Source organism: Poecilia mexicana, unplaced genomic scaffold (genome assembly GCF_051168715.1).
Source record: "Poecilia mexicana isolate PSO_F unplaced genomic scaffold, ASM5116871v1 scaffold_4, whole genome shotgun sequence".
Lineage (NCBI taxonomy): Eukaryota > Metazoa > Chordata > Actinopteri > Cyprinodontiformes > Poeciliidae > Poecilia > Poecilia mexicana.
The window spans coordinates 24,936,259-24,963,949 of record NW_028263373.1 but is presented as its reverse complement, the minus strand read 5'-3'; the positions used below and the strand labels follow the sequence as shown (position 1 = coordinate 24,963,949).

Sequence of the window (27,691 nt, the reverse complement as noted above, 5' to 3'; positions counted from 1 at the left end):
CTTCATGATTTTCCATGATCAGCAGTGGAAACAATCCACCAGACAACGTAACAAAATGTTTATTTAAAAAAAGAACAGGTGTGCATTTGAGTTACAGTAATTCCTTTACAGTCTCAGACTGTCACCATGATGCGTTCAAACGACAAGTGCAGAATCTAACAGAGTGAAGACGGATGGCACAACTACACTGGTGAGCGATGTGAGGTTAAAGTTGAAGGCACAAATTGAGGCTATAGTGTCGGTCATCAGTAGGGGTCGTTGAAGGGGTAGTGGGGATGTCCTGCATCCCTGGGAACTCGCTTCCCCTCCACCTGAAAACAGTTAGAGCCAAAGTCAGTGCGCTTCTCGTCTGGGCGGATATTTTTTGACATCTCGGTCATGTTTTTGCTTCAAACGGCTGCAGAGGAACTGCCAATCATGTTGACATGCTGCCTACTCGCCTCAATCATTGGTACAATGTAGCGCCAGCCTCTGTTCAGTGCTGTGATGCTTTTCATTTCTTCTGCTTCGAGGGTAAAATCAAACACCTGAAAGAAGGAGAGTTTATTCACCAAATAAAACCTGAAGCACAGAAACACCTGAGCTCATTGAACATGTTATGTGGAAGAAAACTGATGTGACAGAAAGATTACCTGGAGGTTCTCTTTGATGCGCGACTCTGTCACACTCTTAGGAATTGTTACTACGCCTCGCTGTGTCTGCCATCTGAAAGGATCAGAGTTTAACAGAGTTGGAGAAACCGTGTTTAAGGCTACATAAATACAGATATGGAAGAAAAATTGAAATGTGGACCAATATCCTTAACCACAAAAGAAAAAAAAAAAAGACATTTATATTTAAAGATCCAATTCAAAGACACGCTTGCCTGGCAGGAAAGAGGTTATATCCATTATATCTTCATGAATTACAGATTTTTTTAAAGGGGCAGAATGTATTTTCCAGGCTCATGGTACCATTTTATAGCATTATCAAGTTCAGATGTTATAAAAATGCTATATAGATCAAATATGACTTAAAATATATTTTACTTCCTAATTTAACATGTTGAAAATGGGCCCTCTGTCTTTAAAAACTCCTGCTCTGAAACTCTGCCATCAGAAAGTCATCACAACATGGCTCCTCTATTAACCCTTTAGTAATGTTTTTACCAGCACTGAGAAATAGCTCCTATAATGATTTCATCACATGAGCTGCTGGCTAGTCTGAAGGAGCTGAGTGGGAGAGCCGTGGAGGAGGGCTGCTCTGTGAGGCGGAAGCTCAGGGGAGGAGGATTTCTCAAACATGCATGACAGAATCAGAGCAACACTAAAGGTATGTGTATGGTGAGGAAATAATTTATAACATGATGTAAAGCTCAAAGACGTTTATTTTACAAAACACTGCCCCTTTAAAGTCCAATTTTCATTTCTCTTCTATTGTTGCCAACTGACACTAAATTTCATTTAATCACAGGTTATTTTTTTCTCAGGAGATGAAATGCTTCTCTGTGGGGCTGAAAAGTTTCCAGCTAAAGACTCGTTGCAAGATGTGCATAACTGGAACCCACTCAGCAGGAAACCAGTGACATGTTTCATTACTGGGATTTTTCCAAACTCCAGTCATTGCTGCTTCCTCTTGTTTGTCCTTTTACTTCCACTAAATCAGTGGGTTTTTTTGCTGACTCACTGACTTTTTTCCAGCATTAGCTCATGGTGCTTCCCTTTTTTTCTTTGACAACCAACTAAATTTGCAATAGTTTTAAAAGATGCAGCATATTCTTGTTTTAAAAATTTAGTTGTCAGTTCATAGGGTCACTGTAAAGACAGTTTTAAGTCTGTAAACAAAAAATGTACATAGTTTCATATTGGAATGAGTGGTGACATCCTGTATCACAGTTGAAAAAATACAGCTAAATAGCAGGAATTGGCACCAGAAAAGTAGCAACAGAAAGCAACAAATGTTTATTTTTTTTTTACTTATTTGTGTGGGGCCAACAGAAAACCTGCAGCATTTATTATTAATCCAATGCAAAAAAATACTGTCACTATTTTTTGGATACAAGTCATCAACCAAATACTCCAGACGTCTCTTGTTCCTATTTATATTTTTTTATCATGCCACATTTTCCTTCTAATCTTATGCTTGGATACAACCCTCTGAAGACCTTCCTTGTTACAGAGTCAACAACTGTCATCTGGACAACTCTCTCTATAATATGCAACGTAACATTTCAATGCTGTTCTATTGATTTTATGTAATATAATAATTTAACAAGAAGCTGAATGTAGAATTTATATTAGCCATAATTACATAAACTGGCTTAAAATATATCCCCTATAAACAACAAAACCACTTTAACTTTAATTTAATTAATAAAATTACTGTTCATATTAATCTGAGACAACTGCTGTATTTTCCTCCATTCTGATGCTTCAGAAAGGAGAGTAAAATAAATACAGAGTAGTTAATATTTCAAAACATGCATTGTGACTGGGCCTGTCCCAATAAGCAATAAATCAATTAATCCATGATAAATTAAAACAAACTCAATAATTTCCATTTGCATGATTTATCTTTTTTTTTCTTTCTACCAAAAACTGCATGATAAAAGTCTTCAGTCTGGTGATTTGGTCTTTTTCTGAAGGACACTTGTTTTTACAGAGACTTCATAATTCATTTTATTTGTTGTTTCTGTTTTAGTTATTTTGGATATTTAAAATGTCATCCAATCCCAGTGCTAAATGTTTAAAATATTTTTAAGTTTATTGATTTTTGAGAATGTGTTGTTGCATTAGTGAGCCATTATTATTTTATTACTTGAAAATGGTGTTAAAACCATGATATTGCAATTTATCATGGAGCAACAGTTATTATGGTGACAGTGATGAGTGCTATTTTAAAGTCCATCTAACATACAGTAAGCACCAAAGCAGTGCATTACTACACAATATGCAGTAATACACGATGTGTATGTAATACACAATATTACATATTGCATGCATGTAGTCAATGCTACATGCATGTGGTGTTTATACGCTTTTATCAGTAAAATCACCTGAGGATGATCTGAGCAGGAGACTTCTTGTACTTCTCTGCCAGTGACAGAACTGCAGGCTCCTGCAGCAGGACGGGTTCATCTGGATGTTTCCAGGCTCGGTCTGGAGACCCCAGAGGGCTGTAGGCGGTTACCACCAGACCCCGGTCCCGACAGTGTGCCAGCAGGTCTACCTGGGCCAGGTACGGGTGGCTCTCTACCTGCCGGACAGAAGTACAGAAGCCCCCTCAGCTGATTGTTCTCCGTTCCTCAGCCTTAAAGCGACATTATGTACCTGAAGAACGGTGGGCTTAATGCTGGCCACAGACAGGATGTCGTCGATCTGCCTGCTGTTGAAGTTGGACAGGCCGATGGATCGGACTAGGCCCTTCTCCACCAGCTTCTCCATGGCTGCCCAGGTCACCTTGTAGTCTGTGTCATCGTACAGCAGGGAGCCGTCCTCCTTCCTGGGGAATGGAGCATCTCCTCGTCTGACACACAGAGAGGGGAGTCAGGTGTGAGTGGTGCACACAGTTTGACTCCTAACCTTACAGTATCTCTGCCCCCTTTCCTGTATTATCACTGAATAAATGCACTAGTACAATTAAACTGTTAGGGTGGAAGGGGACTGGTAATAGCTATGTTAAGCTATGCAGTTATTATCACCGACTGAAATGATCAGTCAAATTACCATTTGACTAAAATTAAATTGGGCAACTCTACAACACCATGGCTGAAAATGAAAGTAATCTAGGTGTACCAATGGCCCGGTCAAAGTCCAGACTACAACATGATCAAAAGGCATTGGTAGGTCCTTCAGACTATCAGTGCATAAATGTATCTCAGCACATCTCAATGAAAGGAATAAAGCTGCGTCTCCATTACAAATGCGAACAACTTTGTCAATATTCCACAGATGTAAAAAAAAAAAATGCAATTCGCAATTACTGTGTTTGCATTAAATAAGAAATGCAATTAAAATCACATGTGAATAAGTTTTGTCATGTGATAAGTCATTAAAACACATGTCACATCATCATCCTCCAACTACTTTCTGTTGTCTTCTTTGCAGTTTGTGCCAATGACAATATTTGGTTGTTGGTCGAGTGCGGTTCCATTCCAGTTTTACGAAATAAAGACATTTTGATCACTTTTTATCGAAATCTAAAACTTTTTGCGTGTTCCTATTAAGCAGATTTATTTTCAAAATGTCAAACTACAAAATTATATGGTCAGAGGAGCAGCTAGTGATGGGGCTGATAAAGTCAGACAGAAAACAACCACAGAGTTATTGTTCCCACAGGCGGTTCTATAAGGCACCGAGCCACAGTGAGGACAGTTTTCCCATCACTACATTGATCTAAAAAAAGCTGCTGAACTTACTGGAAGGCGTAGGGCCAGTGGATGAGGTACAGGTCCAGGTACTCCAGCTTCAGGTCCTTCAGTGTTTTCAGGAGGGAGGGCTCCACATCCTCTGGGTGATGGCGGGTGTTCCACAGCTTAGATGTGATGAATACGTCCTCTCGTCTCAGAGACTGAAGAACAGGACAAGAGATCTTAGGAAAAAAACACTTTAAATAACTTTGAATGTGTGACATAAAAGGAGGGAATCTGTAAAAAAAAAAAAAGAAATTTTTTTTTACATTAATTATTATGTTAAGAAAACTATAAACATAATGTTTCAACATCCATGAAAGTGGAACATGTATGTGCATAATAAAATACAAAAGGATAAAGAGTAAAACATCAGCTCAGGGCTCAGTGTGATGAGACGGGCTGCTTCACCTTGTCTGGACCCAGAATCTCCTGCAGAGCTTCTCCAATCTCAACTTCATTCCCATAGATAGCTGCACAGTCAATGTGACGATAGCCAGCCTCCAAGGCCCACAGAACAGCTTGTTTCACCTGTCAGTTCAGATGAGCAGAGACCTGAGCAGTTATGAAAACTCATATGAAGGTCTGGAGAATGAAGAACTTCCTAAGAATGATGGAATTGTCTGTCCCTCTTTAAAACTCGCACACAAAAAATGTTAAAAATCACATCAGTTGTTAAAATCACTAGGGGTGTAGTGATACAATAATTTCACGATATGATACGATATACAATATTCTGGTCACGATACAATATGTATCACGATATTTGTTGAGCGATACAATTCACTACGATTCAGTGCATTTTTACGATTTTCTGAAAGATTTTAGAAGGACAGAGTAATTTTAGTGACATTTTGTGTTCCATAGACTTGAATTTAGTTAACTGAAAACTGATTAAAAGCACCAACTACGCAATACCTGACTATGATTGGACAGTCTAACAGTCTGCAGCTGGACAAAATGAATCAAAGATGCAGTGAGAGAATTAGTTTCTGTCATTTAATTCATGTGGATTTGACATAAAACTCAAAAGTTTAAACGGTAATCCAGGAGCAGAGTGGGGAGATTATCAGCCTCTGTAGACTCTCAATATGCAAATGATTGCACTTATGTTTTTTCTTTTGGACACTGTGGCTGCATTTTGGAGTAAAAATGCAGCCACAAATGCAGTCTTTTGGACTATGGGGAAAAAGGCTTTTCTACCTTGTCTCCCGGAGTTAGCCGTGGCTGTAAGCTGCTTTCGTCTAACTGCTAAAGTCGTGGCTCCGCCTCACCCCGTAGTAATCGACTCCCTGCAGCTACGCTATTCCCCTGCTTGGATCTCTGAGTAGCTGCCTCTCAGACTGCCAGCATCTCATAGTACTCTCAGTCTCTGATACTTTTTGTCTGTTGCTAATAAGAATGATTGATCAGCCATTGTTGTCATGGAAATCCTCACTGCGCCGCGGATTCCGGCTAGGGGTTTTGTCTCTTCGTCTTCCTGCTCAAAACACAGCGCCGCTGCGCGCCCGCTTCGGATGTCATCAACCCATGTTCATTCTTCAGGTAATCCTTTATATACAGAACAGAAACCGCTAAGCTAAAAACTAATTACGAAGTGAATGCTACCAGTCAAAATGTGCATTAATTTCGCGATTTCACTGCTTTTGAGAGACAGCAGGCGCAAATCGTGACACCGCACCTACTAATGGCACTTCCGGTGGCAGGTGTGACACTTGCCACAAGTGCCACTGCTTTCGGGACTAGCTGCCAGAGTTGCCACTGCGTTCGGCTGACTTCGGCTGACCTCGGCACCTCTTACTGGCACTTCCGCTGACACCTGCCATTAGTGCCACTGTTTTCGGGTCTAGCTGTCAGTGTTGCCACTGACTTCGGCTGACTTCGGCACCTTCCAAGGGTTGCCACGACCTTATACTGGCACCTCCCACGCCTCACGGACCGCTCTCGCCTATTTTTGCTGACGAGATTTAGGGCGGCCATCTTATAGCGTTCGACCGCTCCACTCAGCGTTATATGTTTAACAGGCACAATGACGTATTTGAACATTTAATCTTTCATAACACGCTGTTTTGTTACTGGAAACCTTATACATGCAGCTATATTTATAAACAGTTGTATTTTTAAAGTATTTTTAATTGTATTATACATACTTCAGCATATTTAAATATGCTTAGTGGGGAAAACAATAGAATAGGAATAGAATATTCTTTGGTGACAGCTTCTGTGTCAGATTTAATATGAATGAATTTATAATTAATGAAAATAATGGTGGATCTGGCACAAAGTATTGCATTTCCTCTTAAGTATTCTGTTCCCTTAAAAAAGCAAATATGCCCTGATCTATTTTTTATACAGTCTCAAATTTCAGTTTCCAATAAACAGCCTCAGTGAAAACATGTTGACAGTTGCCATAAGCTGTCACTTGTGCCACGGGCTTCTGGGTAAGGTGCCACTTGTGCCACCTTACCATTGGGTAAGGTGGCACAAGTAAGATGGCCATGGGTGCCACAGGCTGCTAACCTCATTCTCTATCTGTTTCAGACAGAATGTAGCATATGAATAACTTTAGTTCAAACAAATAGAAATAAAATATATCTTAATTAAAACATAATTCTCATACATATTTAAATATACAGCCGGTGTTCAGACTTAAATAGAGAAAGACAACTCCTGCACTGTCAGATGGGACCTCTTCTGCAACAGCTGATAATAGCTATCACTAGGTACCTAACTTCACTAGGTACCTAACTGACACTCGGTTGCCATGGTATGTCAGTGCTGACAAGCTCCTGTCAATTCCGGATTATAATTATTTTCATACACTGACCTTAATATAATGCTATTGATTATTAAACCGGGTAAGTTCACTAATATTGACTTATTAGTTAATATTTGTGACAGTGGCAACATGAGATATTGACAATTCCACAGTGACATTATGTTCAGCATGGTTCCATGACAGTGCACAGGATGTCATAAGTTATAGTGGCTGCCTGGTCTATTATCTAATAGACTAGGCAGCCACTATAACTTTCATTGTTTTTTGTTAAGATAATGCAATTTTTAAAAAAAGAAACATGTTATCATAATTTTCCAAAAATGCCTGTTAACCAGTTTTAAATAGTTATTACTTGTTTTTATTTATTAAATTTAATCCCCGCTATTTTTCATTATTTGTCAAGTTTATTACAGATTTGTGTGGCATAAATGAAGGTTGCTTCTCTGTGTTTGTTTCTGGTTCTGTTCATTGTCTTCAAAGTTTTCTTATTCAAAGATGAGAAAATGACTAAAATCTGAGCTACAAAATGCATTTCAACAGCATTTTCAAGGCAACAGGAGGACTTTCACTTTCAAGTTAAACCACCTTCAATTTTTTTACACCAATATTGAATATTGGTAAGTCAAAACACAAAGTATTTACACCTCAAAAAATTTGAAAATGTGTGAATCCTAAGCAGCATTAAGAACAAGATTGTTACATATTTTTGGAAATAAAAATTACTTTGGGTTATACTTAAGATGAAAATGCTTTTTTCAAAGAAAATTGTGCTGCTTACATATTTCATTTGGCAGATATGTTTCAAAATTTTTTCAAGTTTATGTCACAAAGTATATGCATAGTAATTGATTTGTCAATATTTATTAGCCATTGTATGTAAATACTTTAAACAGCAATTTGAAGTCTGCTGTAAAATTCATGTTTAGTCAACGTGTGAATTTACTGCATCAGGATCAAATAATAATTTGATCCTGATGCAGTAAATCATAATTCCTCCATGAGAAATTATGATCATTAAGCTTAAATTTAGTTTTCAAACTTTATTAATTTCTACAATATATGTTAATTAGCATAGCTTACAGAGTGATTATTATTACTATTATCCAGTTGCAACATTTGGCTTCCTGTTGCACCATGTCAGCCACTGTTCTGCGATATAAACATGGGCAAGGGTTGAATGTCATTTTGATTAAGTAAAAAGTCCTATTAACTATCAGTGATGTGTGATTAACCAGATGTGTCCTTGAACATAGTGACAGGTTCCACTGTAATAGTGACACTTTATAGTATATTCAATTGGCCATCTTGCTTGAATTAAACTCAGTCAAAAATATTCAAAGTGTTAAATGGATAAATAACCAATTACCATTGATTTTTTTTTTATAAACACGCATTATAAGTAACACGTTGTCAAAAAAACTGTCATTGCCATCCCCCAAAACATCGGCACCAGTTGTGACAGCTCTGAAACATCCTGGACACCTAACGGCAGCTCTAGTGGAAGCCAGACTCAGCTGTTACGAAGGTGCCGAAACCAATGGCATCCCTGATACCTGTTGTGTATTTGATTAATACAAAGACGAAAGGAGTCGGCTGGATTATTCAGATGAACTTTAGTGAATAAATAGGATGAACGAATCATCCATGATGTACAAAACGTGTAGGAATTCAGCTAACATAAGTATTTCTGCGAAAAAAAACTCTTATTAAATTCTGTCTTCTTCGTCTGTCTTTAAGTTCTTCTTCTACTAGTAATAAAGCATCATGGGATATGTAGTCAGTGGCAACACTGACAGCTAGACCCGAAAACAGTGGCACTAATGGCAGGTGTCAGAGGAAGTGCCAGTACGAGGTGCCGAGGTCAGCCGAAGTTAGCCGAACGCAGTGGCAACTCTGGCAGCTAGTCCCGAAAGCAGTGGCACTTGTGGCAGGTGTCAGCGGAAGTGCCAGTACGAGGTGCCGAGGTCAGCCGAAGTCAGTGGCAGCACTGGCAGCTAGTCCCGAAAGCAGTGGCACTTGTGGCAGGTGTCAGCGGAAGTGCCAGTACGAGGTGCCGAAGTCAGCCGAACACAGTGGCAACTCTGGCAGCTAGTCCCGAAAGCAGTGGCACCTCGCCATTAGTAGGTGCCACTGCAGTGCCATTAGTAGGTGCGGTGTCACGATTTGCGCTCGGCCCTGCTGCTGCTTTTGCAGCTGCTCCGTTCGCGCCGCTACTCCTTTCCGCTTCTCTTTCACGGTTACTTGCGCAACTTTACTTCGTTCCTCACCAACAAAATACAGCCCATTGTTATTTATTGAAGATTTTACATTTCCAAAAACACAGGAATCTAATGTTTCGTTTCGTTTTGTACGTTTGGAAGCTCATTCCCTCTCACATAATCGGAAAAGCCGGGAAATGGCGGCGCTTTTGACATTTCTCTGGCATTCGGAAAAAATATGGTTTACTAATTTTAGCGTAACTCCGGTTATACTTGGCCTATTAACACAATTTAAAAACTGGTGTGTAGTTTATAATGTGCACTTTAAGCTCGAGTTGAAAGTTAGACTGAGGGAGGCGGAGTCTTGCTGCTACGCCGTAACAAACTAGACGTTAAAAAGAGCTGTCAGGCTATGGACCCCTATGATTTAACGGATCGATACTCGCGGATGAAAAATCGATACTTTCCTAGGGCAGAAAATATCGATATATATCGCCAAATTGATTTATTTATACAGCCCTAAAAATCACTGAGACTTTTGTCCACTGGGGGCAGTTAAATACATTCAAAATTCTTAATTGGTAATGTGGATGAGCTAAATAGTTACATTCTGTAGATTTGTAGATGTCAGTTCACAACAGTTACGATCCATATCCAGAAATAAATTCAAATCAATCCAATCAAAACAGACAGATTCACATTTAATTGCACATTTCAAAGAATCCCAGAAAAATAACATTAAGTTGCTAGTTTGGCGCTACAGTCAGGGCAGTACAGTTGTCCTGGTAACCACCAAACCCAGACTCATCCATTGGATTGTCAGAAGGAGACAATTAATCGTACAAGTCTTTCAACAATACTTCACTTCACTTCTCCAGAGTCCACTGGTGGTTCTGACCACCATGTTATGGCCTAGTAGCTCATGACTGAAAATGCAAGTCACTTCCACTTTGTTATAATAACACCAACAGTTAACTGTGTAATATTTAGTAGCAATAAATCTGTATCAACAGAATTCTTGTGGCATCTGTTGTAAATTCACCGAGCTCGTGAGTGAACTTATATGTGCAGGATTTTATCCATCTGGACCACCTGAATACAACGATGTACACATTTTTGACAATATACAGCATCTCTTAAAAAGGTGAATAACATAAAATCCTATTTTTACCTTTCCAGGCTCACTCTTCCATGTGCCCAGTCCAATAAGGGGCATCTTCCGCCCAGTGTTGAGAACTGCAAAGTCATTCATGCCTCTCCAAAACACCTTACACAGAAAAGATGAGAGAAAGTAGTTTACCTGGAGGTTCAAAGCTTTAAAAAATACACTAAACTAACCTTGGACACATCTGGTAAATTTAAAAAGTTTTCTACTTTGACTAGGATGGTTGGGGGGGAGGCTTGAGGTGACATAAAACTGAACTAAATCTGTGCAAACGGCAATGAGGATGATATGATACAACATAATGGGTGAAAACTGACTTCATAGTTTTAAATATGCAGATGTGACAGCGGAATAAATGCAGGAAAATTTTATCTTGAACTTAGGTACTACTGATACCACTTGGGCTAATTGTAACTACTTCAGCACCACGCTCCAAATGGAAAGCAAAAAAAAAAAAAAACTAAACTCTGCACACATTACAAACCGTGCCTATGGAAGAATTTAACAAACAAACTTTCTTCAGCAAAGAGGTGAATTAGACTTTAGTCGTTTTTTTCTGCCACAATTATTCATAAGTTAGACTCAAGTTTAACAAAAACTTGAAAACCTAGGCTAGTCCAAACAACGCAGTCCATAATATTTCACATCGAGTCGTTTGAATGTCACGTGACTTTCAGGATCTAGGAGCCAGCTGTGCGCGTGACCAAAGTGAATTTATCTTGTAGTCCCTGGCTGCTTCATCTGTTAGCTGCTGTAACCACAGCTCTCGCGTTTACTGGACTTAAAGTACTCGCGCTGGATATTTTCAAGTCAACCAATAACTAAGTGCTAAAAATTATTTCTCACCGGCTTCTATTTATTATACAGTTCAAATTGTAAAACCAAGTTGCTGCTGCCTGCAGCTCATTTAATAAAGGCAGCTAGCCAGCAGAATGGTGCTCCAGTTTGGAACTCCGTATATGAGCAGGCATATTCCCCATTTTCTGTTCCGTATTCACGGCTAAAAAATTATACGCAGACCAGAAAAGGCAGCATTGATCTAACTCACCCTTTTAGCGGCCTCACAGAATAACCGAGGTAACGCTCGCTTTAGGATTTGACTCCTGAATAAGAGCATGGCTGCTTGTTATCAGCAGTGAAATAAATGACAGAACAACCAACATGGCGCTCCGCGTCGCTTAACTCACCGAAGAGCTGATCTAAAGGTTGCACCGCCACCTGCTACTTCAACAACAACTCCTTTTCTTTTAGCTTCTCCAGGGCAGAGCTGCCACTTTCTGTTTAAACTGTTCAAAAACACCACCCTGATTTTGCTGACGCTTCCTTTTCCCGGAAGAGTACATTCCTCGATTTCCGGCGAAAATACTATGCATTAGCTCTTTTTTAAAATTAAAGTTAAAAATGGTCAATTAAACAGAAATGCTCAGATTTTAAAATGCACTGAAATCTTAAAAAGACTCAGCCATGTGTATATATTAAACAAAAAATAATTCAAAATGTGAAAGTAGCGTATGAAAACAGTAACACAATACAGCTGTTACAACAGGAAGTGTGGGAATTCAACCAGATGCTTCCAATGGGCTGTTTGCTGGTCTGGACCACACAGGTGTGTTGTTAACATAATACCAAGTTTCAAAGAAATCATAAATGCCTTGAGATAAATAGTTATTGCTGCCCAACAACTGGGAATTCAATACCAACACATATAGACTTGGATTTGGCCATTTCCAAACAGGCACCTGAAGTCCATCCAGTGGACATCCAGACATCCCAACAAATCTTTTGACTGCAAGGTCAGGAAACTAAAGAAGAAAAGGAAAACAACAACAACCTTTTTCTTAGAATGCTCGATAACAAGAGTAATAGACCCAGGAGGAAAGGTCGTTCATCCATCTACCCAAAAACTCTGCCACACTTGTTCTGGGGGATCCCCAGGTATTCCAGAGTCAGTAGAAATATATTCTCTCCAAGAACTTCTGAGTCTGGACTTAGGATCTCATTATTTTGGTCAGATTATCTGAGTCGACTTTTTCTTTACCATGACAGACTGACCAGAGCCACCATCTTGTGGAACAAAGACACCAAGATGCAAAACTTCTCTACTGTTCCCCTAGGGTAGCAGTCCACCTTTATTGATGTATTTATTTTGATATGAACAGTTTTACAGTCTCGTTATTCTTAATATTTTGGGGTTCAATTACAAACCCGTTTTATGAAAAAATATAATTTTTATTTCTACTATGGTATAAACATGACATAGTGTAAATTTTAATAACGTTAAGGTTTTCAAAAGCAGCTTCATACAAAAACACTAAGTGTGAGCACCCTCCTAACCGAGAGGGGGCAGACGTTTCGTTTGAGAAGACGGAAATGAATCCAGCAGAAACGGAAGTTAGTTAAGTGACAACAATCTGAATTTACAACTTCAGCAAAACTTCGCAGTGTTCTGATACACTAGTTTTTGTGTAATTTATATATAACATTTGGGCGCTTTAGAAGTTATTGGTGCATTATGGAGGAAGTTATCTCCCATCCGCCGTGGGAGCTGTGTGTTTTTGCCCTCAAAGTCGGTGGCTAGTTAAACTGTTTGTGGAAGCTAAGTTGGCTAACGTTATCTGTCAGCTGACTCGTTTGACAGCAAACCTTCTCCTAATATGCTCCGACGTTACTCGGTGTTGGCTTTAAACAGGCTTGTTGGTGTAACCACGCTGTGTGTTAGCTGGCGTTGACTCGTCCAGGTGTTTAATTAGCAGCGCTGATAAGGTGACCATAGATCTTGGCTCGCAATGTTCCTGCAGCTGCTTCCACCTTTCAACTAGCTGCCTCCCCTCCTCTGCTTTTCTCTCCTCCGTCGCCCTCCGATGGCTCACTGCGTCCCGTCCGAGCCAACCTCCAAGGTTCAGGCTCCAGAAAGTATCCCGTCCCAGGTCAGCGTGGACCAGAGCATGAGGCCGGTGCTGTTTGAGATTTTCGGCGAGATCTGGACCGTTCAGTCCCGGCTCGGTCAAGGAGTGTCGGCCTCGGTTTATCAAGTCAGCTCCGGCAGAGCTGCCACGGCCGCAGTGAAGGAGTTCCAGGGCGACTCACAGGGAGGGGACTACGGCTATCACAAAGAGAGGACCGTGCTGGAGGACATCCAGGGGCATAAGAACATCGGTAAGAGCAATATTCGACGTCTTCAGTGTGTGCTTGGTTGCAGAGGTGACGTTGCTTCCTGTGTGTTTAGTTGCTTACTTTTTGGAGAAGGGTTACCCGAGTTTTGGCTTTCTGCAACTGTGGCTAGTAATTAGCCAAATTCTGCATAAATCCCAAAGGTATTGTTTTTCCTTTCCAGTAGTTAATCTGCAGAGCGAGTCAAAAGCATTCACACACTTTAAATGTATTCACATTATGTCATGTTAAAACTCAAACCTCAGTCTCTTCTTTGGGAGTTTGTGAAATAGATCTAAAAATGAATTACACTTCAAGTGAAGTGGAAGATAATTATTACACTGTTTTCAAAACTTGTCTGGAAAAAAATTAGTGGCGTGCAGTTGCATTTAGTCCCTCCAAGTTAGCACTGCAACACCAGCTTTTGCTGCACTGGCCTCAGAGTACCTGTTTTGCAGGTACTTTGCAAAACATTCTCTAAGTCCCTGAACATCCTCTGGAGTTAAGTTAGATCCACCATCAAGAGATGGAAGGAATTGTCAGATGTTTATATGTAACAACATGTTTTATATTTGCTTTCCCAGTTATACAGCACTTTGTGTTGGCCCACTGCATGTACTTTCTTTAAAATATGTTGAAGCCTGTGTTTGTAAGTTGACCAAAATTGAAAAAAGTTTTGATTACTTTCCTTATGATGCATGATGTGTCCTCCTGTTTCTCAGTCACACTGTATGGCGTGTTCACCAACCACAACTGTGTGGGGGTGGCTACGCGCTGCCTCCTGCTGGAGCTCCTGGATGTCAGCGTATCGGAGCTGCTGGTGAGGCGCAGCAATGGTGTCAAGGGTGTAAGGTAAGCAGCTCCATGTTGCTGCTGATCACACTGTCACTCTTGGACTCTGGTTGGAGCAGGCAGGTTATGCGTCTTAGCTCCTGTCTTACTGCTGGAATACTTGCAGACAGGAAAGTCAGAGAGTTTATTTGGCTTCAAGAACCAGTTGTAGTTGTCTTATTATTTGCCACTTGATTTATTTCTTATGACACCTTTTACCAAATTCTTGGATTTAAAAAGCATATTTTTTGTCATTGAATCATCTCACCATGGAAAACAAGAATGGATTAAACAAATTCATTAAAATCAAGGCTGTTGGCTCTGCTACTAATATTTGTCCTTTTATAGTTGCAAATAAAGCCAATAACATGAGAAATGAATGGCTGGCCCCCTGTGTTTGATGCCCTGCAGCAGACCCCAGAAGGGCCACTCCATGTGGCTGGTGCAGCACTGTGCCAGAGACATCCTGGAGGCTCTTGCCTTCCTTCACAGGGAAGGCTACGTCCACGCTGACCTCAAACCACGCAACATCCTGTGGAGTGCCGATGATGAGTGCTTCAAGCTCATCGACTTTGGGCTGAGCTTCAAACAGGGAAACCAGGTTTGTGTGTATGTTGGGCTGTGAGAAAATAGAAGACGGGCTGGCAGGGATTCTTAAAATGATCCATTTGTTTTGATAGGATGTGAAGTACATCCAGACGGATGGGTATCGAGCCCCGGAAGCCGAGCTCCAGAACAGCCTGGCCCAGGCTGGGATGGAGGGAGACTCCGGCTGCACAGCCGCCATCGACATGTGGAGCCTTGGCGTCATCCTGCTGGAGATGTTCTCAGGAATCAAACTGAAAGACACCGTCCGCTCACAGGACTGGAAGGTACTGCCAAACTCTCCACAGAACCAGGACGACTGGATTTATTAAGGAAAATATTGAGTTTTAACCATTTCTTTTATATTCTTTTAAAACTAGAAATGTTAACATTTTAATGCTTTTATTTTATTAAATGTGTTTCTAGTGATAATGAAATGCTACTGCTGAGTTCATTTTCATGCTCCAGTTGAACACTTCTGTGTTTTTCTATGCTTAAAACAAGGAAATATTTAATAATGCAAATCTGTTGGATAATGAAATCAGATCACACTGCCTCTGTTTCTGGGCTACAGGACAACAGCGTTGCCGTCGTCAACCGCATCTTTGCCAGTAATGGCGTGATGTGCCCTGCCATCCCAGTCTATCACCTCAGAGACCTTATTAAAAGGTAAGCGTTGGCTCCTGGACTCTGCCTCTGTTTCTTGACGTAGTCTGCAGTGAAGTGGGCTGTTTGCTCTGTGTGCAGCATGCTGCTCAACAACCCAAAGCAGAGATGCACAGCTGAAGCTGCCCTGCTCAACCCGTTCTTCAGTATTCCCTTCGGTAGGTGGACATACTTTGCATGTCTGCAGTCATCCCTGAACCTCCTACTCTGCTATATTTACCTGCGTGTGTGTTCGCGTGTGTGTGTTCGTGTGTGTGTGTTCGCGTGTGTGTGTGTGTGTCAGCCCCTCACATAGAGGATCTGGTTCTACTGCCTTCTCCTGTTCTGCGTCTGCTTAACCTGATTGACGACAGCCACCTGCACAATGACGAAGAGTATGAAGGTATTGTGTGTTTCTATTGTATTTTGTTCATTTTTCTTTTTTTTTTTTGTTCCAGTTAAAATCTACTGTAGGCCAGTGTTTCTCAAACTTTTTTGAGGACCACTTAACCCATTTAACAAACAGTCATGGACCACCTAACCTGAAATTGCCCTGCGATAACACAACTTAATATATGATGCAACCCGAAATGAAAATATTAGTCTCTTAACTCACTTACTGTTGTTTCTTTGTTTTCCTAATGAGAAGAGTGGTGCTGTTTGGTTAATGTGACGACAAAGACATGAACAGGTCTACTTGGGCATTTTGAGTTATTTAGATATTCTGAAAGTGTCTAAGCTTTCAAATGAGCTCAAATACATGGAAATAAAAAAGGAGTTGCTCTTTACTACCAAGTGTTATTAACATTTAGGGCTACTTGTGATTTAGAAGCACAAATAAAGAAAAATAGACTTGAGTTGCTTTAACAGAAACAAAAAATCGTTTACTGCACCTTTAAATATAAGAATAATTGACCAATTTCTAACAACTGTATTTATTTATTTATTTATTTATTTATTTATTTATTTATTTATTTTATTAAATAAAAATGCTTTTTACCTAAAAGCAGAGCATTATCCATTACCAAACAAAGTCATAAAAAACAAAGAACAGTTCTGATTAACTGGAGCGATTCCTACCGCTAACCGGTATCCACATCAAAGGAATCCACATCAACACTCAGCACTTAGCTCCTCTGATCATAGAAGTAGTCCTGGAGTTGTTTTCTTTTCACCGATGTATGCAGCTTTTCTTTTGAGTGATCCGGTTTTAAACCAGTTTTCCATCGTTATTCTTAACAAAATCGTTTGGTAAGCTAACTGTGTCCCACTTTAAGCTATAGTCTCGGCAAATAAACGGTCGTTTACATGCAGTACCTCAAATGTTGCCTCCTAGTGGTCAACATTCTTGACCACTTGAGCAGGGGGCACCTGCAGACCACCACTGGTGCGCAGACCGCGGTTTGAGAAAGACTACTGTAGGCATATAAAACAGCATTTGAGATCGTTTTGGAGGAAGTGGAAGTCGTGGCGACACATCGTCATCCACCGACTTTAGAGCAACGGACGCTTCAGTTGAGAATGTGTGGCACATTTTCAAGCAAACACTTCAGATATGTTTCAGAGCATCTTTGTGAGAACATTAGAGAATTGCACAAACTTTTTAGGTCTTGCTTCGTGTTGCACAAGAAGCAAGAAATTTCTTCTCTCTCCCATTTTTAAAAAGTAAAGACAGGAGGGCCATCGGTCAGTCCAAGCCTTAGTTGAGCGTTCTGGTGCCAATGTCGGCATCTCTGCTATGTGAGCTTCCCAGGACTCCTTCACTTCAGTGAAACATGAGATACATTCCTGAGCACAAATGGATGAATTAATTGAGCCATAACAATTAGAGAAACCAGCTGGTGACTGCAATTAGTACAGAAGAATGTATAGTCGGTACGTGTCAATGTAACTAGAGGTTAATATAAGTAAAAAAAAAAAAAGGGAAATCTAACGTATAAAAAAAAATCTTCCCACAGTGAATGCAAGCAGAAGCTCAACAGTCTGTGTTGATTATTGTTCCCAGACATACTGGAGGACATGAAAGAGGAGTGCCAGAAGTACGGCTCAGTGGTTTCTCTGCTCATTCCTAAGGAGAATCCTGGAAAAGGGCAGGTGAGAGGATTTAACCAACAAGTCAGTCATTGTTCACATAGCAGGTAAATGTTCATGGCAGTCTGAACGGCCCAATTTTTTCAGAAAAAAAAAATCTGAATTGTGTCACCCTGTGCTATACCCTGTCCACTGCCTTCCTAACAGAATTCAGCCTATAACATTTTTCTGGGCCAATCAGCGAACAGAAGATGTTGTGAATGATTTTCTGCTGTTTTAGTACTGTAGTCCGCCTGTAGTTTTAGCAATAACGGCAGAGGAAGAGAACAAAGCCGTTCCGTCCGTGTTGGCCATGCTTCCAGACATCAACTTAACATTGACAGCCATCTTGTTCAGCTCGGCACTTCTCTCTCTTTGCAGTGAGGGATGGATGTTTACAGTGAAGGCAATTTCCAGTAAGCTTCAAGCTGGGACATTACCTACGTCAAATTTTAGCAGTTGGTTAAAGTCTCAAGCTTCAACAGAGTCCACACCTCCAGGAAGCAACAGTTCCTCCATATCCAGGGTCCAGCAAAGAGGCTGGTTTTTACCAGGCTGTATGTGCTGCTAAATCAGAAACATATCCAATAGTTTTCACAGTGTCTGCAATCTGGATATGTCGGATCCATCTATTACGTCTTTGACATGACACACGTCATGATTCTGCAGCAGAAGAAGCCAGATGCATTAAACAGTGTCTGGAGCCAGCAGTGAAGCACCTCTCTCACCGCCACACATCCAACGCTCCGCTTTGGGGTCTTACCATGTTCACACTTAAAAGTCTGATTTGGGTCGCATTCAATCAGTAGTATGAATGACCACGCAAAAGAAATCAGATTTCAGCCAAAATTTGGAATAGAGGATGTAGACTTGCTGTGTGAACGTAGCCTTAGACAGATTGAATCAGTGCTCAGTGTTCTGACTGTTTCTACAATAACATTCATGGTTTCTTTCACTCGTCCTTTAACCCTTTCGTTCCCATCAGGTGTTTGTGGAGTATGCCAACTCCAGCGACTCCAAAGAAGCCCAGCGGCTGCTGACCGGCCGAACCTTCGACGGGAGGTTTGTGGTGGCCACCTTCTACCCGCTGAGCGCCTACAAGAGAGGTTACCTGTACCAGACGGTGCAGTGAGGATCAGTCTGCTCCTCCGTCCACCTCATTTAAAGAACAGCGCTGTGTTTTGGCCTGCATCCCGTATACTGATACTTTCAACACCTGGATGCAGATGCAGACATTAGATTATCAAGCTTCTCCTGTAGGGGAATTGCTATATTAATTCTACTCTTAAGAAAATAAGTTAAAGTTGGAGTTCTTCTGACAATATATTTACATTTCTAAGATGAGTTTACAATCATCTTTATGCAGCAATTGGAAGCAAAAATCAAGACTTTGTTCCCGTTTAACACCGCTGCGATGCTTACAGGCTTAATCTGCATGTCTTGGTCATTGCTGAAGTTTTACAAAGCGCACAAGAGATGAGTTGTTTAAAATGCAGCAACTGCTTTGCTGAAAGGCATGTTGCTCAGCAATGTTTCCATCAGAGCAGCAGCTGAAACTAGCTGTGATGTTCGGTGTGCAGACACCCTCCCAGTGCTTCACTGTGAAAACATCCGACTCGTCTGATGACTCTGCTGGAACATTAGCTGTCTGCTGCAGGAGAAGCTGTGCTTCGTTGCCTTTGAATAGTGCAGTATGAGTGGCTAATGAAAACCCATTTGACGTTGTGTGTCAGGGATGTCATTTGTTCTGTGTATCAAGTGATTTAGATGTTTTAGATCTTCAAACTACATAATCCTAAAGAGAAGCTGAAGGTTCACTCTGGTGGAAGCTAACATGTGGTACTGTTGTTACAGCAGTTTATTTTTATCTATTTATTTTGGGCTATGTTATGTATTTTAAGGTGGAGGCATGGTACTGAGGGATATACTGCCCCCTTGTGGCTGCTCTCCTGTCTGAGCACATGCGGGGCTACAGGAAGTTGTCCTGTAGCTGTTGATGAAATGTTTCCTCTGACTGAGCTTCCATCCAGGAAAACTTCATGTTTTCACTGTAGCACTGAAAATATCACAAGAACTATTACACATCCTCAATCCAGAGTTCATAAGGATGCCGTTTGACTTCTCTACACTCATGTACTGGATAAGTGTAGAAAACTATATGGAAAATAATTTAGTTTTTTTCCTCCCATCAAACTTTTTTCCTAGTGTCATCCTTCCTGTCCTCTTCCTCTCTTGTTCTGGCTCTGAGCTATGTCCTACTTTTTGACATTGATTCTTCCACTCTTTCTTTCTCATTTCTTCTTTGTGTCCTTATTTCCTTCCTTTTATCTTGCCTTCAGTCCTTTCCTCCTCTTAGGTTCTTGTTGCTGCAGTAGCAATATGAAAAACCTGCCCACTTTATAAACATCCATCCATTTTCCATACGTGTGTGCTCCAGACAGCAGTGAGGGAAAGAAGGGCTACGTCATGGGCAAGCTTCCAGTTCATACCTCAAAAAAAGAAAACTTTAAATGTACATTTTAAAATGAGCACAAGGAACAAAGAAGTTTTGGAGTCTGAGAATGTCTGTAATGTTTACACAAAGATCAGGTAGGAAACCCTGTAAAACATTTAAGTTAGAAATTATGGTTTTCTTCTAGTTCAGAAAATGTTCTGACCAGAAGTAGAAAACGTCTCATTACGGCAACTGGCATTGCTGCCAGTTGGAAACGAAGCGTTGCTCCAGATGCAGATTTAAAGCGAACTCAGTCAGCCACAGCAGAGAACCACCTGTAGCTCTCTTCACAGACATTGCTATGCGACATTGCTTTGGGATGATGGAGTTTTTCTTGTTGGCACCACTTTTTATTTTCTTCACTTTGTGGCACCTTTAAATGTTTCTACACAGGCTGCTGAAGTGACTGTGAGGAAAAAAAGGAATGTTTGACAATCTCCTGGTGTGTTATGGTTAGTCAGTGCAAGAAGCAGTGGGTTGATTTTTAACCCAGCTTTGTAGCAGTGCTGTTCTGCAGAAATATGTGTTTGAAATATCAATAGAAAGTTTAGATTTTTTTTTTCAAGCTGTCAAATAGAAAGTTTTTTTCTTCTGTATTTTCCATCTTGACTGCTTCAAGCAGATCACCCTGGATGACAGAAAGCTGGAAATTTTTGCAATGTTATGGACTTACTGTTGTAGAATAAGCAATTATGAAACCCCTGGTTCATCTTCCAATTTATAACAAGATGTAGAGGTTCAGTACCCAAAAATTGTACTCAAGTAAAACATATCCATCCAAGAAATTACTCGACATGAGTAAAAAGGTATTTTGTTAAAAAGGCTACTCAAGTACTCAGTAACTGATGAGAACATTAATATGATATTTTTAAATGACATCATCAAACAAACAAAACAAAGTCATTTGCATTTTTTAGCATTTTGAAAAACCAAAATGAAAAGAATTGATTCCAATTAATTACATAATTTTTCCAAATACCTTTTTTATAAATAAAACATACTAAACTAATACAGTAAGTTATCTTTCTTTATATATGTTAGAACAAGGTAAAGCAATTCCAGTGAAAATGTATAGTGTTTACTGTATTTTTTCCACCTGTAATTATTTCATCAGATAAAAAATCATCAGAATAACAAACCTGATGAACAAGAAGTGAGACCTCTTCAAACAAGAGATCTCACTTCATCATAAAATGTAGCTCTGTGTGTCTCTATCAGGTACTTTTTTGGTTTAAACATGTTTGTTCTTCATTCAGTGAAGTTACTCGCAGTGGGTTGAATACCCAGTTTTATTTAAGTAAGAGCAGTGATACTTCATAGTAACAATACTCAAGTAATAGTAAAATTATTATTATACTATCACAAGTGCCAAATGGCATTTAAAATGCTGCTGTAACAGGAAATGGGTAGAGTATGTTTGTCTGTTAAACATTACACACAAACTACACATTCTAATTGAATAATTAGTTTGATTAATTATCCGTCGAATGTTGAAATGAATGAATCTAACCCATTACCACTCCTGTGTCCTTTGCCTTAAAGATGATCTCCGTTTAATCTCCATTATTGCTGCTAGACAATAAGAATTTATTGCAACCTATTTTATAAAAATACATTTGCTTTTTACATGCCAAGAAAGTCAATTAGTTGATGAGGTTTATTTCTATATTATATAAACAAATGGAGATGTGATATTTTAGTTGGAACAGATCCACATTTCATATGTAACTTAAGCGATGTTGGATGGCTTTTCCATTTGTTTTTTGCTATAAATAGGCTGAAAAACTAAAGCACTGATTATGCTTACCTATTAAATCTTCCCTGGTTACCACTGCTAACAAATGAGCACTGTTCACTATGCTATTGACCGGATTCGAACGATTCTGCAAAAGTCAAAAAGCAACCTTTTTGTTACTATGAGACACTTCACCTGTAAATTGACTAAAACAGACAGAATGTGGGTTTGAACGGGCAACCCACTGGTTCCATGACGAAACCCTACCTCCTGAGCCACCGCCGCCCCTAAATAAGCTGTGATACAATGAGTCAGAGAGTTCTCCACAAGTTTGGGGGGAAATGCTTCCAAAAGTGTGGCATTATTTTCAATAGCAGTAATTTTTTTCTGAGAATAGAATCATGTCTGTAGTGTTTAGGTATCAAAAGTTAAAAATGGAAAAAGTTTATGCCTATATTGCAAATTAGACTTTTTTTTTTAAAGAACTTATGCACTTCCTTAGATTGAAAATAAATTGTTGATTTTGTTCAACAGAAGATGTTGAAGTCTATATGTAATGGGAAAAGTGCAGTTTTGGTGTCAAGAAGGTTCCTCTCAAATATTACGTGCCTGAAGAAAAGTTAATACCTGTTTTCTCTCAAAGTAGTGTTTAGACTAAATATCTTTGTGTAGCTTGAAATTAGTTTTCAGTGAAGAACAGTTTGCACCAGCCTGAAAACTGCAACCTCATGGAACATTTTCTTTCATTTTGTGCCTTGTACTTTGTCACATATCTGACACAGAAGTTTGTCTCCTTTTTAAATGTTATAATCTTCCATTTAAAGCAGAAGTGCAGTCAGTCCTGAAGAGCTGATATCATGCCAGTCTTAGTTGTTTCCCTGGTTCAACACACCTGAATCAAATGATGGATCATTAGCAGAACATTGTCACGCTGATGAGTTAGTTGGAGCATTTGAATCAGCTGTTTTGGGATGGAGACGCATCTAAGACTGGCAAGACACTAGACCTTAATTACTGGAGCTGGACACCCAAGACTTTATAGTACTTGAACTAATTTAAGATAATTGTAGTTATAAAACTTCAGAATTTTTTCCTTAGAAAATCATGCAATTATGTTTAAGTAGAAATACTTTTAGATCAATATGACCCTAGGTGTAGTCTCCCTGCTGCAAATATTCATTCATTATTCCAATTCATTTAATTTCAAACTGACTTTATTAATCCCAAAAGGGAACTTTGATGTTTTAACTCATATTATCTTAGTTTCTTCATGTAGATGCTGATGGTTGTGGGCAGTAAGGATTTCCTGTAGCTATCTGCACCATAGTAGCTTACTGATTGAAGACACCTTGTAGTTGCATAATAGCCTCACATTAAAAGCAGGGGCAATGTCACATGGTGTGTGTGACAGTGCATTCATAGTAAAACAGGGTTATACTATTTTAAAATGTCAAAAATGATTACAGAGTTGCCATTTAAACTTTCTGTAATATCTTATATTAGCAACTAGCATGGCTACATTAAATAACAGCACTAATGGGTTGTATTATCTAGAGAATATAGATCTTTACCTTGCCTCATAGATTTCTAAGAAGTATTCTTGCTTCCTGTTGTTGAACGCCTGACTTTCTCTCGCTGTCTTGCAGCCTAAATGAGTAGCAGACATGTAGTGACATGTTTTAGCCAATATTTTAACTAGCTTCCTACATTTTCCTCACCTGCAAATGGCAAACTTTGAGTCTCCTTCACTCAATAACAGCACCCCCACTAAAGAGTGGTGGTGCCAGCAGGACTGGGACATGAAAATATTACAGGGAGAGAACAGAGTGATCAGCCCCGTCATTTTCTTCAATGGAAGAGCTGACTGCTCTACAGGAATGTGAAGAATTACATAACTCTTTAAGGAAGGTTTAGGCTGTGTGAGTTCTCCTGTGTTCTTGGGGAAGACCACACACACTGCGATATCGGACCAAGACAATCCAGTGTGTTGAATATATCGACTTTAGGTCATGAAGTCCTTCTGAGCAGACAAAATCATTCTTAACACACCACACATGACAGGAATATCCCTTGTGATCATAAGAGATATCACAATAATCAAGTGTCCTTAAGATTGTCGAAAGGGGGACGTGGGGACAAAATTTAGCATAAAAAGTTTGTCGTGTGAACTAGGTATTCGTTGACAGAGCAAACACAAGATCTTTTCTATCACAGGAAGCATCCAACCCTTATATTGACGTGCCCTTACTTTGGAGAAAGATTTTGGATAAGTTTTGACTCTCATCTGGAGATGCTGGGATACAAAATCTCCAGGTCTAGCAGAGGCTAAATGTTGCAAGTTTGCAGATATGCCGCCAAGAATTGCTCAAACCCTTTGAAGTTTTGAAAGTTTACTTGCATTCAAGTTGGGGGAGCCTCTGAGATATTGTTCATGCTGCCTACTTCACCAGTTTACAGTTTTCCAAGTGTTAGTTGACATCCCACCCTGCAGGCTTTGGATGCGTTTAAAGTCGTTAGGTTTGCACACAAACACTAAGCCACGGTAATTCAGTGGCACAGCACTGAAGCAAAGGGATAAAATCACTCAAAAAAATCAAACTAACCCTTAATGTGAAGCTTTTGTTTAAAGATTGAGTATGAGAACTAGGGACACCTAGTGGCTTAATTTTTATATTCCAGCAAATGCTGGATGCTTCCTACTCCTTGTGTGTGTGGGAAAGGTGTTTTTTGTTGAAAGAAAATGCAAAATGTTAACAACTTTGTCTTGGGCCTCTGTAAAAATGGCAGCCCAGTCACTATGCATTAAAAACAATATAATAGTAATTATTAAAATAGTTTTCTACTCATTTAACAGCAGCCTAAAATGATGGATCTGGTAAACCTGTTAGCTTTAGGCATGTCTTGATTTTTCTCTTCCTATGCATGATGTGTTTGGATTAACAATATCAAAATTCAACTTCACAAGTTCTGGTGTTTCAGACCCTAAATGAGAAAACGAGCATCAAAAGACGCTGCATTACTCTTTCCACATGGAGATCCCTCCTCCACAGTTTTCAGTCTGGAATGAGATCTCTTCTGCTACATATCCTTGTGAAAGGCAAAAATATTCTCTATAATATTTAGTTGTCCCCTCCCCATGTTTTCTACTCAGAAAACCTAAAAAAGCACACGGTCTGGTTCAGACATCAACATGTCTGTAAAGATACAGGCTCTAACCCAGCACTGCATCGCTTAGTTTACCTCTATGTACTGCTAACACTGGGCATGTGGAAGGCAAAGACGTAGTGAATACAGGCTGTTAAATGTTTGTCCATTAGTTGGACATTGTGTTGCAAAAAGATTTTCAGGAGCCGTTTCACATTTTTGCACTTTGTTCTGACTTTATGTGAAATCCCAACACAAAGTAGTGCATAAGTATGAAGAACTACTTTGTACTTTTACTTAACTTGGCCATTGCCTTCCCATGCAATTCCGCTCAATTTTCATCTCCCTTCGGTGCTCCATCCTGGATTTCCCCAGTTGAAATTTAACCAAACTAATCAGCAAAGGAGAAGTTGTGATCGATGATCTAGATTTACTGCACTGTTTTAGTATTGTTGTCTGGCAACATAGGGTTGTAGTTTGACAATGTTGGTGCAGTAACTGAATGAAGCCGCTCAGTCTGTGTTGGCCACACCTCCATATATTGAGCAACTGAAGTCGGAGCAAGATAGAGTCAAGGACATTTTATTGCTGGAAAAGATCTTGTGGCCCGACTCCTGACCGGGTTGTTTACAGCGCTTGGGACATCCTGTAAGCTTCATGAAGTTGGCCATTACTTATGCCATGGCTAAACGTTAGCAACTGGGTACAATCAGATAAATGATTTAAAACTTCAGTAGTCCACATCTCCAGCAAGCAATTGACTCTCAATAAAGCTGAGACTCAAAACATAGAACAAGAGGCTGGTTTACAACAGCCTGCCTTTTACTGCCCTTCAACTTTCAGGGTGTGTCTCAAGCCTTGCCACCCATGCTTAATTGATTGGATTTGTAAGACTGCACTTTGACTTGGCCATTCTGCTTTGATCTAAACCAGGCATGAACAATCCTAGTCTCCAAGGACCAAGAGAAACTTCTCTGATTCCAGATCACAGGAACGTCTAAGTAGCAGCTTCCTGTAGATGAGAAGTCAGCTTTTTGATTGGCTGATGGAGGAGGGACACTGGCTTACACCATGTACCATTATGCACTGGTTTGTTCTGATCTGTCAATTAAACCCCAATCCCTCATTAAGGTTGTGCAGTGATGGTTTGTTTACTTTAAACTGTGTAGCGTTTTCTAGAGGCAGTTTTTCTAGGTTTCAGTTGCAGAGTTGTGCATGGTATTCCTTAGTCAGCAGATACAAAGTGAAATTTGTGTGTGAAGTGGAGAATGCTGCAAACCTTTTATTTCTAGCATCCAGGCTTATCTCCTACATGCACAATAACTGGAACTCGATGAGAATCTGAGCTCATCTTGAACAGTTTTCATTTTGGCCTTTAAAATGTCACAGGAAGAAAGTTCTGCTCAGTCAAGAATGCTGCCGAGACTGATCAGCTGAAGGTGATGTAGAGCAGCAGTCTGGTTGTAGCTGGAGTTGTCCTGTTGTTCCATGTCAGGTATCAACTCTTTATCTTTTTATTTGGATGTGAAGCATATCTGTGAAATGATAAAAGAAAGAAACATGCAGTGTTGCATGGAAAAATGTTTCTCTTTTGTTTTCAATGTGGTTTAATTGTTTTTTGCTTTGTCAGACAGAAACCAAAGGAACTGTAGTCTAAATTTTTAGGGAAGCAGATTTGGTGACGGCGTCTTTAAAGGTCATTTACAATCCTGCTTTGCACAGCCCTGAAATGCCTTAAAATGTCAGTATTAAACCAAACCCACAGGCCCTGTTTTATCTCGCTTCTTACAAACTAATATGTGAGAGAAAAGTAAACAGCAGCAAAGCTCTAAGGGTCAACAAAGCTCTTAGCTGGATCAAACCAAAACATTAAGACTTAAAGGAGAAGTTGCACATTATTGATGGTGACTGTTAGCAATTAAAACATGTCTGAACCATTCTAGACAGTCAAAAGACAATCTGTGGCCTTGGAAGTCTTCCTCATAGCCACTGTTTTGATGAGAGGAGTAGTAGCCATTTTGGCTCTTTATTTTTCCTGACATGTCCCGCAGGTGAAATGATTGTTTCTTCAGGTTCTGTAACTTAAACAGAAGCACAGTGAACAAAGGTCACTATACATGCAACATGTGTGAAACTTTGTGAGTTTATCCATCTTTTCCTGTCCTCCATTTGTGTGAATTGTTGCACTCATGCTGTTTGAAAAAAATCACAATAAAAATGCTAATGTGAACTTGTTGTGGTTGGTTGTTTATTGTATTAGCTCCTTTTGATTTTTAAATTATAATCTTGCATATTTTCAAACATCTCCCTGATAAGATGATCTGAACGGCATGTCAGTAGTTCTTCATGAAATAGTGTGGTTACTTTTTGCCACCTGTCTCTACATTACTGAACCTTTAAAACTCTTGATGATCCTAAAAATTCTTCTTTTAGTCACGATAGCTGGGAAACTTCAGCTTGGGTTAATATCTCTGAGGAGGAGCTGTGCCTCGAAGGCGGGACTAGATC

At 39.8% G+C, this 27,691-nt stretch overlaps 2 protein-coding genes across 4 annotated transcripts; one reads left to right on the top strand and one right to left on the bottom strand.

The window, feature by feature from the left end:
- Positions 1–43: 43 nt before the first annotated feature.
- akr1a1b (aldo-keto reductase family 1, member A1b (aldehyde reductase)) lies at positions 44–11,873 on the bottom strand. Of its 2 annotated transcripts, none has more exons than XM_088005115.1 (9): positions 11,717–11,873; positions 10,536–10,631; positions 4,799–4,918; positions 4,397–4,548; positions 3,309–3,504; positions 3,035–3,234; positions 633–705; positions 441–527; positions 44–311 (listed from the first exon to the last, which is right to left on the bottom strand). In XM_088005115.1, exons 2-9 carry the CDS (start codon positions 10,614–10,616, stop codon positions 246–248), a joined length of 975 nt encoding a protein of 324 aa, XP_087861241.1. In that variant the 5' UTR covers positions 10,617–10,631; positions 11,717–11,873; the 3' UTR covers positions 44–245. The 2 variants fall into 2 exon arrangements, with proteins under 2 accessions (XP_087861241.1, XP_087861240.1); XM_088005114.1 differs by lacking the exon at positions 11,717–11,873 and adding an exon at positions 11,578–11,693.
- A 1,026-nt stretch (positions 11,874–12,899) lies between these two features.
- uhmk1 (U2AF homology motif (UHM) kinase 1) lies at positions 12,900–27,413 on the top strand. 2 transcript variants are annotated; one of them, XM_014977426.2, is made up of 9 exons: positions 12,900–13,685; positions 14,402–14,531; positions 14,925–15,111; positions 15,191–15,382; positions 15,670–15,764; positions 15,843–15,919; positions 16,045–16,143; positions 17,746–17,834; positions 18,796–27,413. In XM_014977426.2, the coding sequence occupies exons 1-9, from the start codon at positions 13,391–13,393 to the stop codon at positions 18,940–18,942; spliced, it is 1,311 nt and encodes a 436-aa protein (XP_014832912.1). In that variant the 5' UTR covers positions 12,900–13,390; the 3' UTR covers positions 18,943–27,413. The 2 variants fall into 2 exon arrangements, with proteins under 2 accessions (XP_014832912.1, XP_014832911.1); XM_014977425.2 differs by having other exon boundaries at positions 12,901–13,685; positions 14,922–15,111.
- Positions 27,414–27,691: the final 278 nt, after the last annotated feature.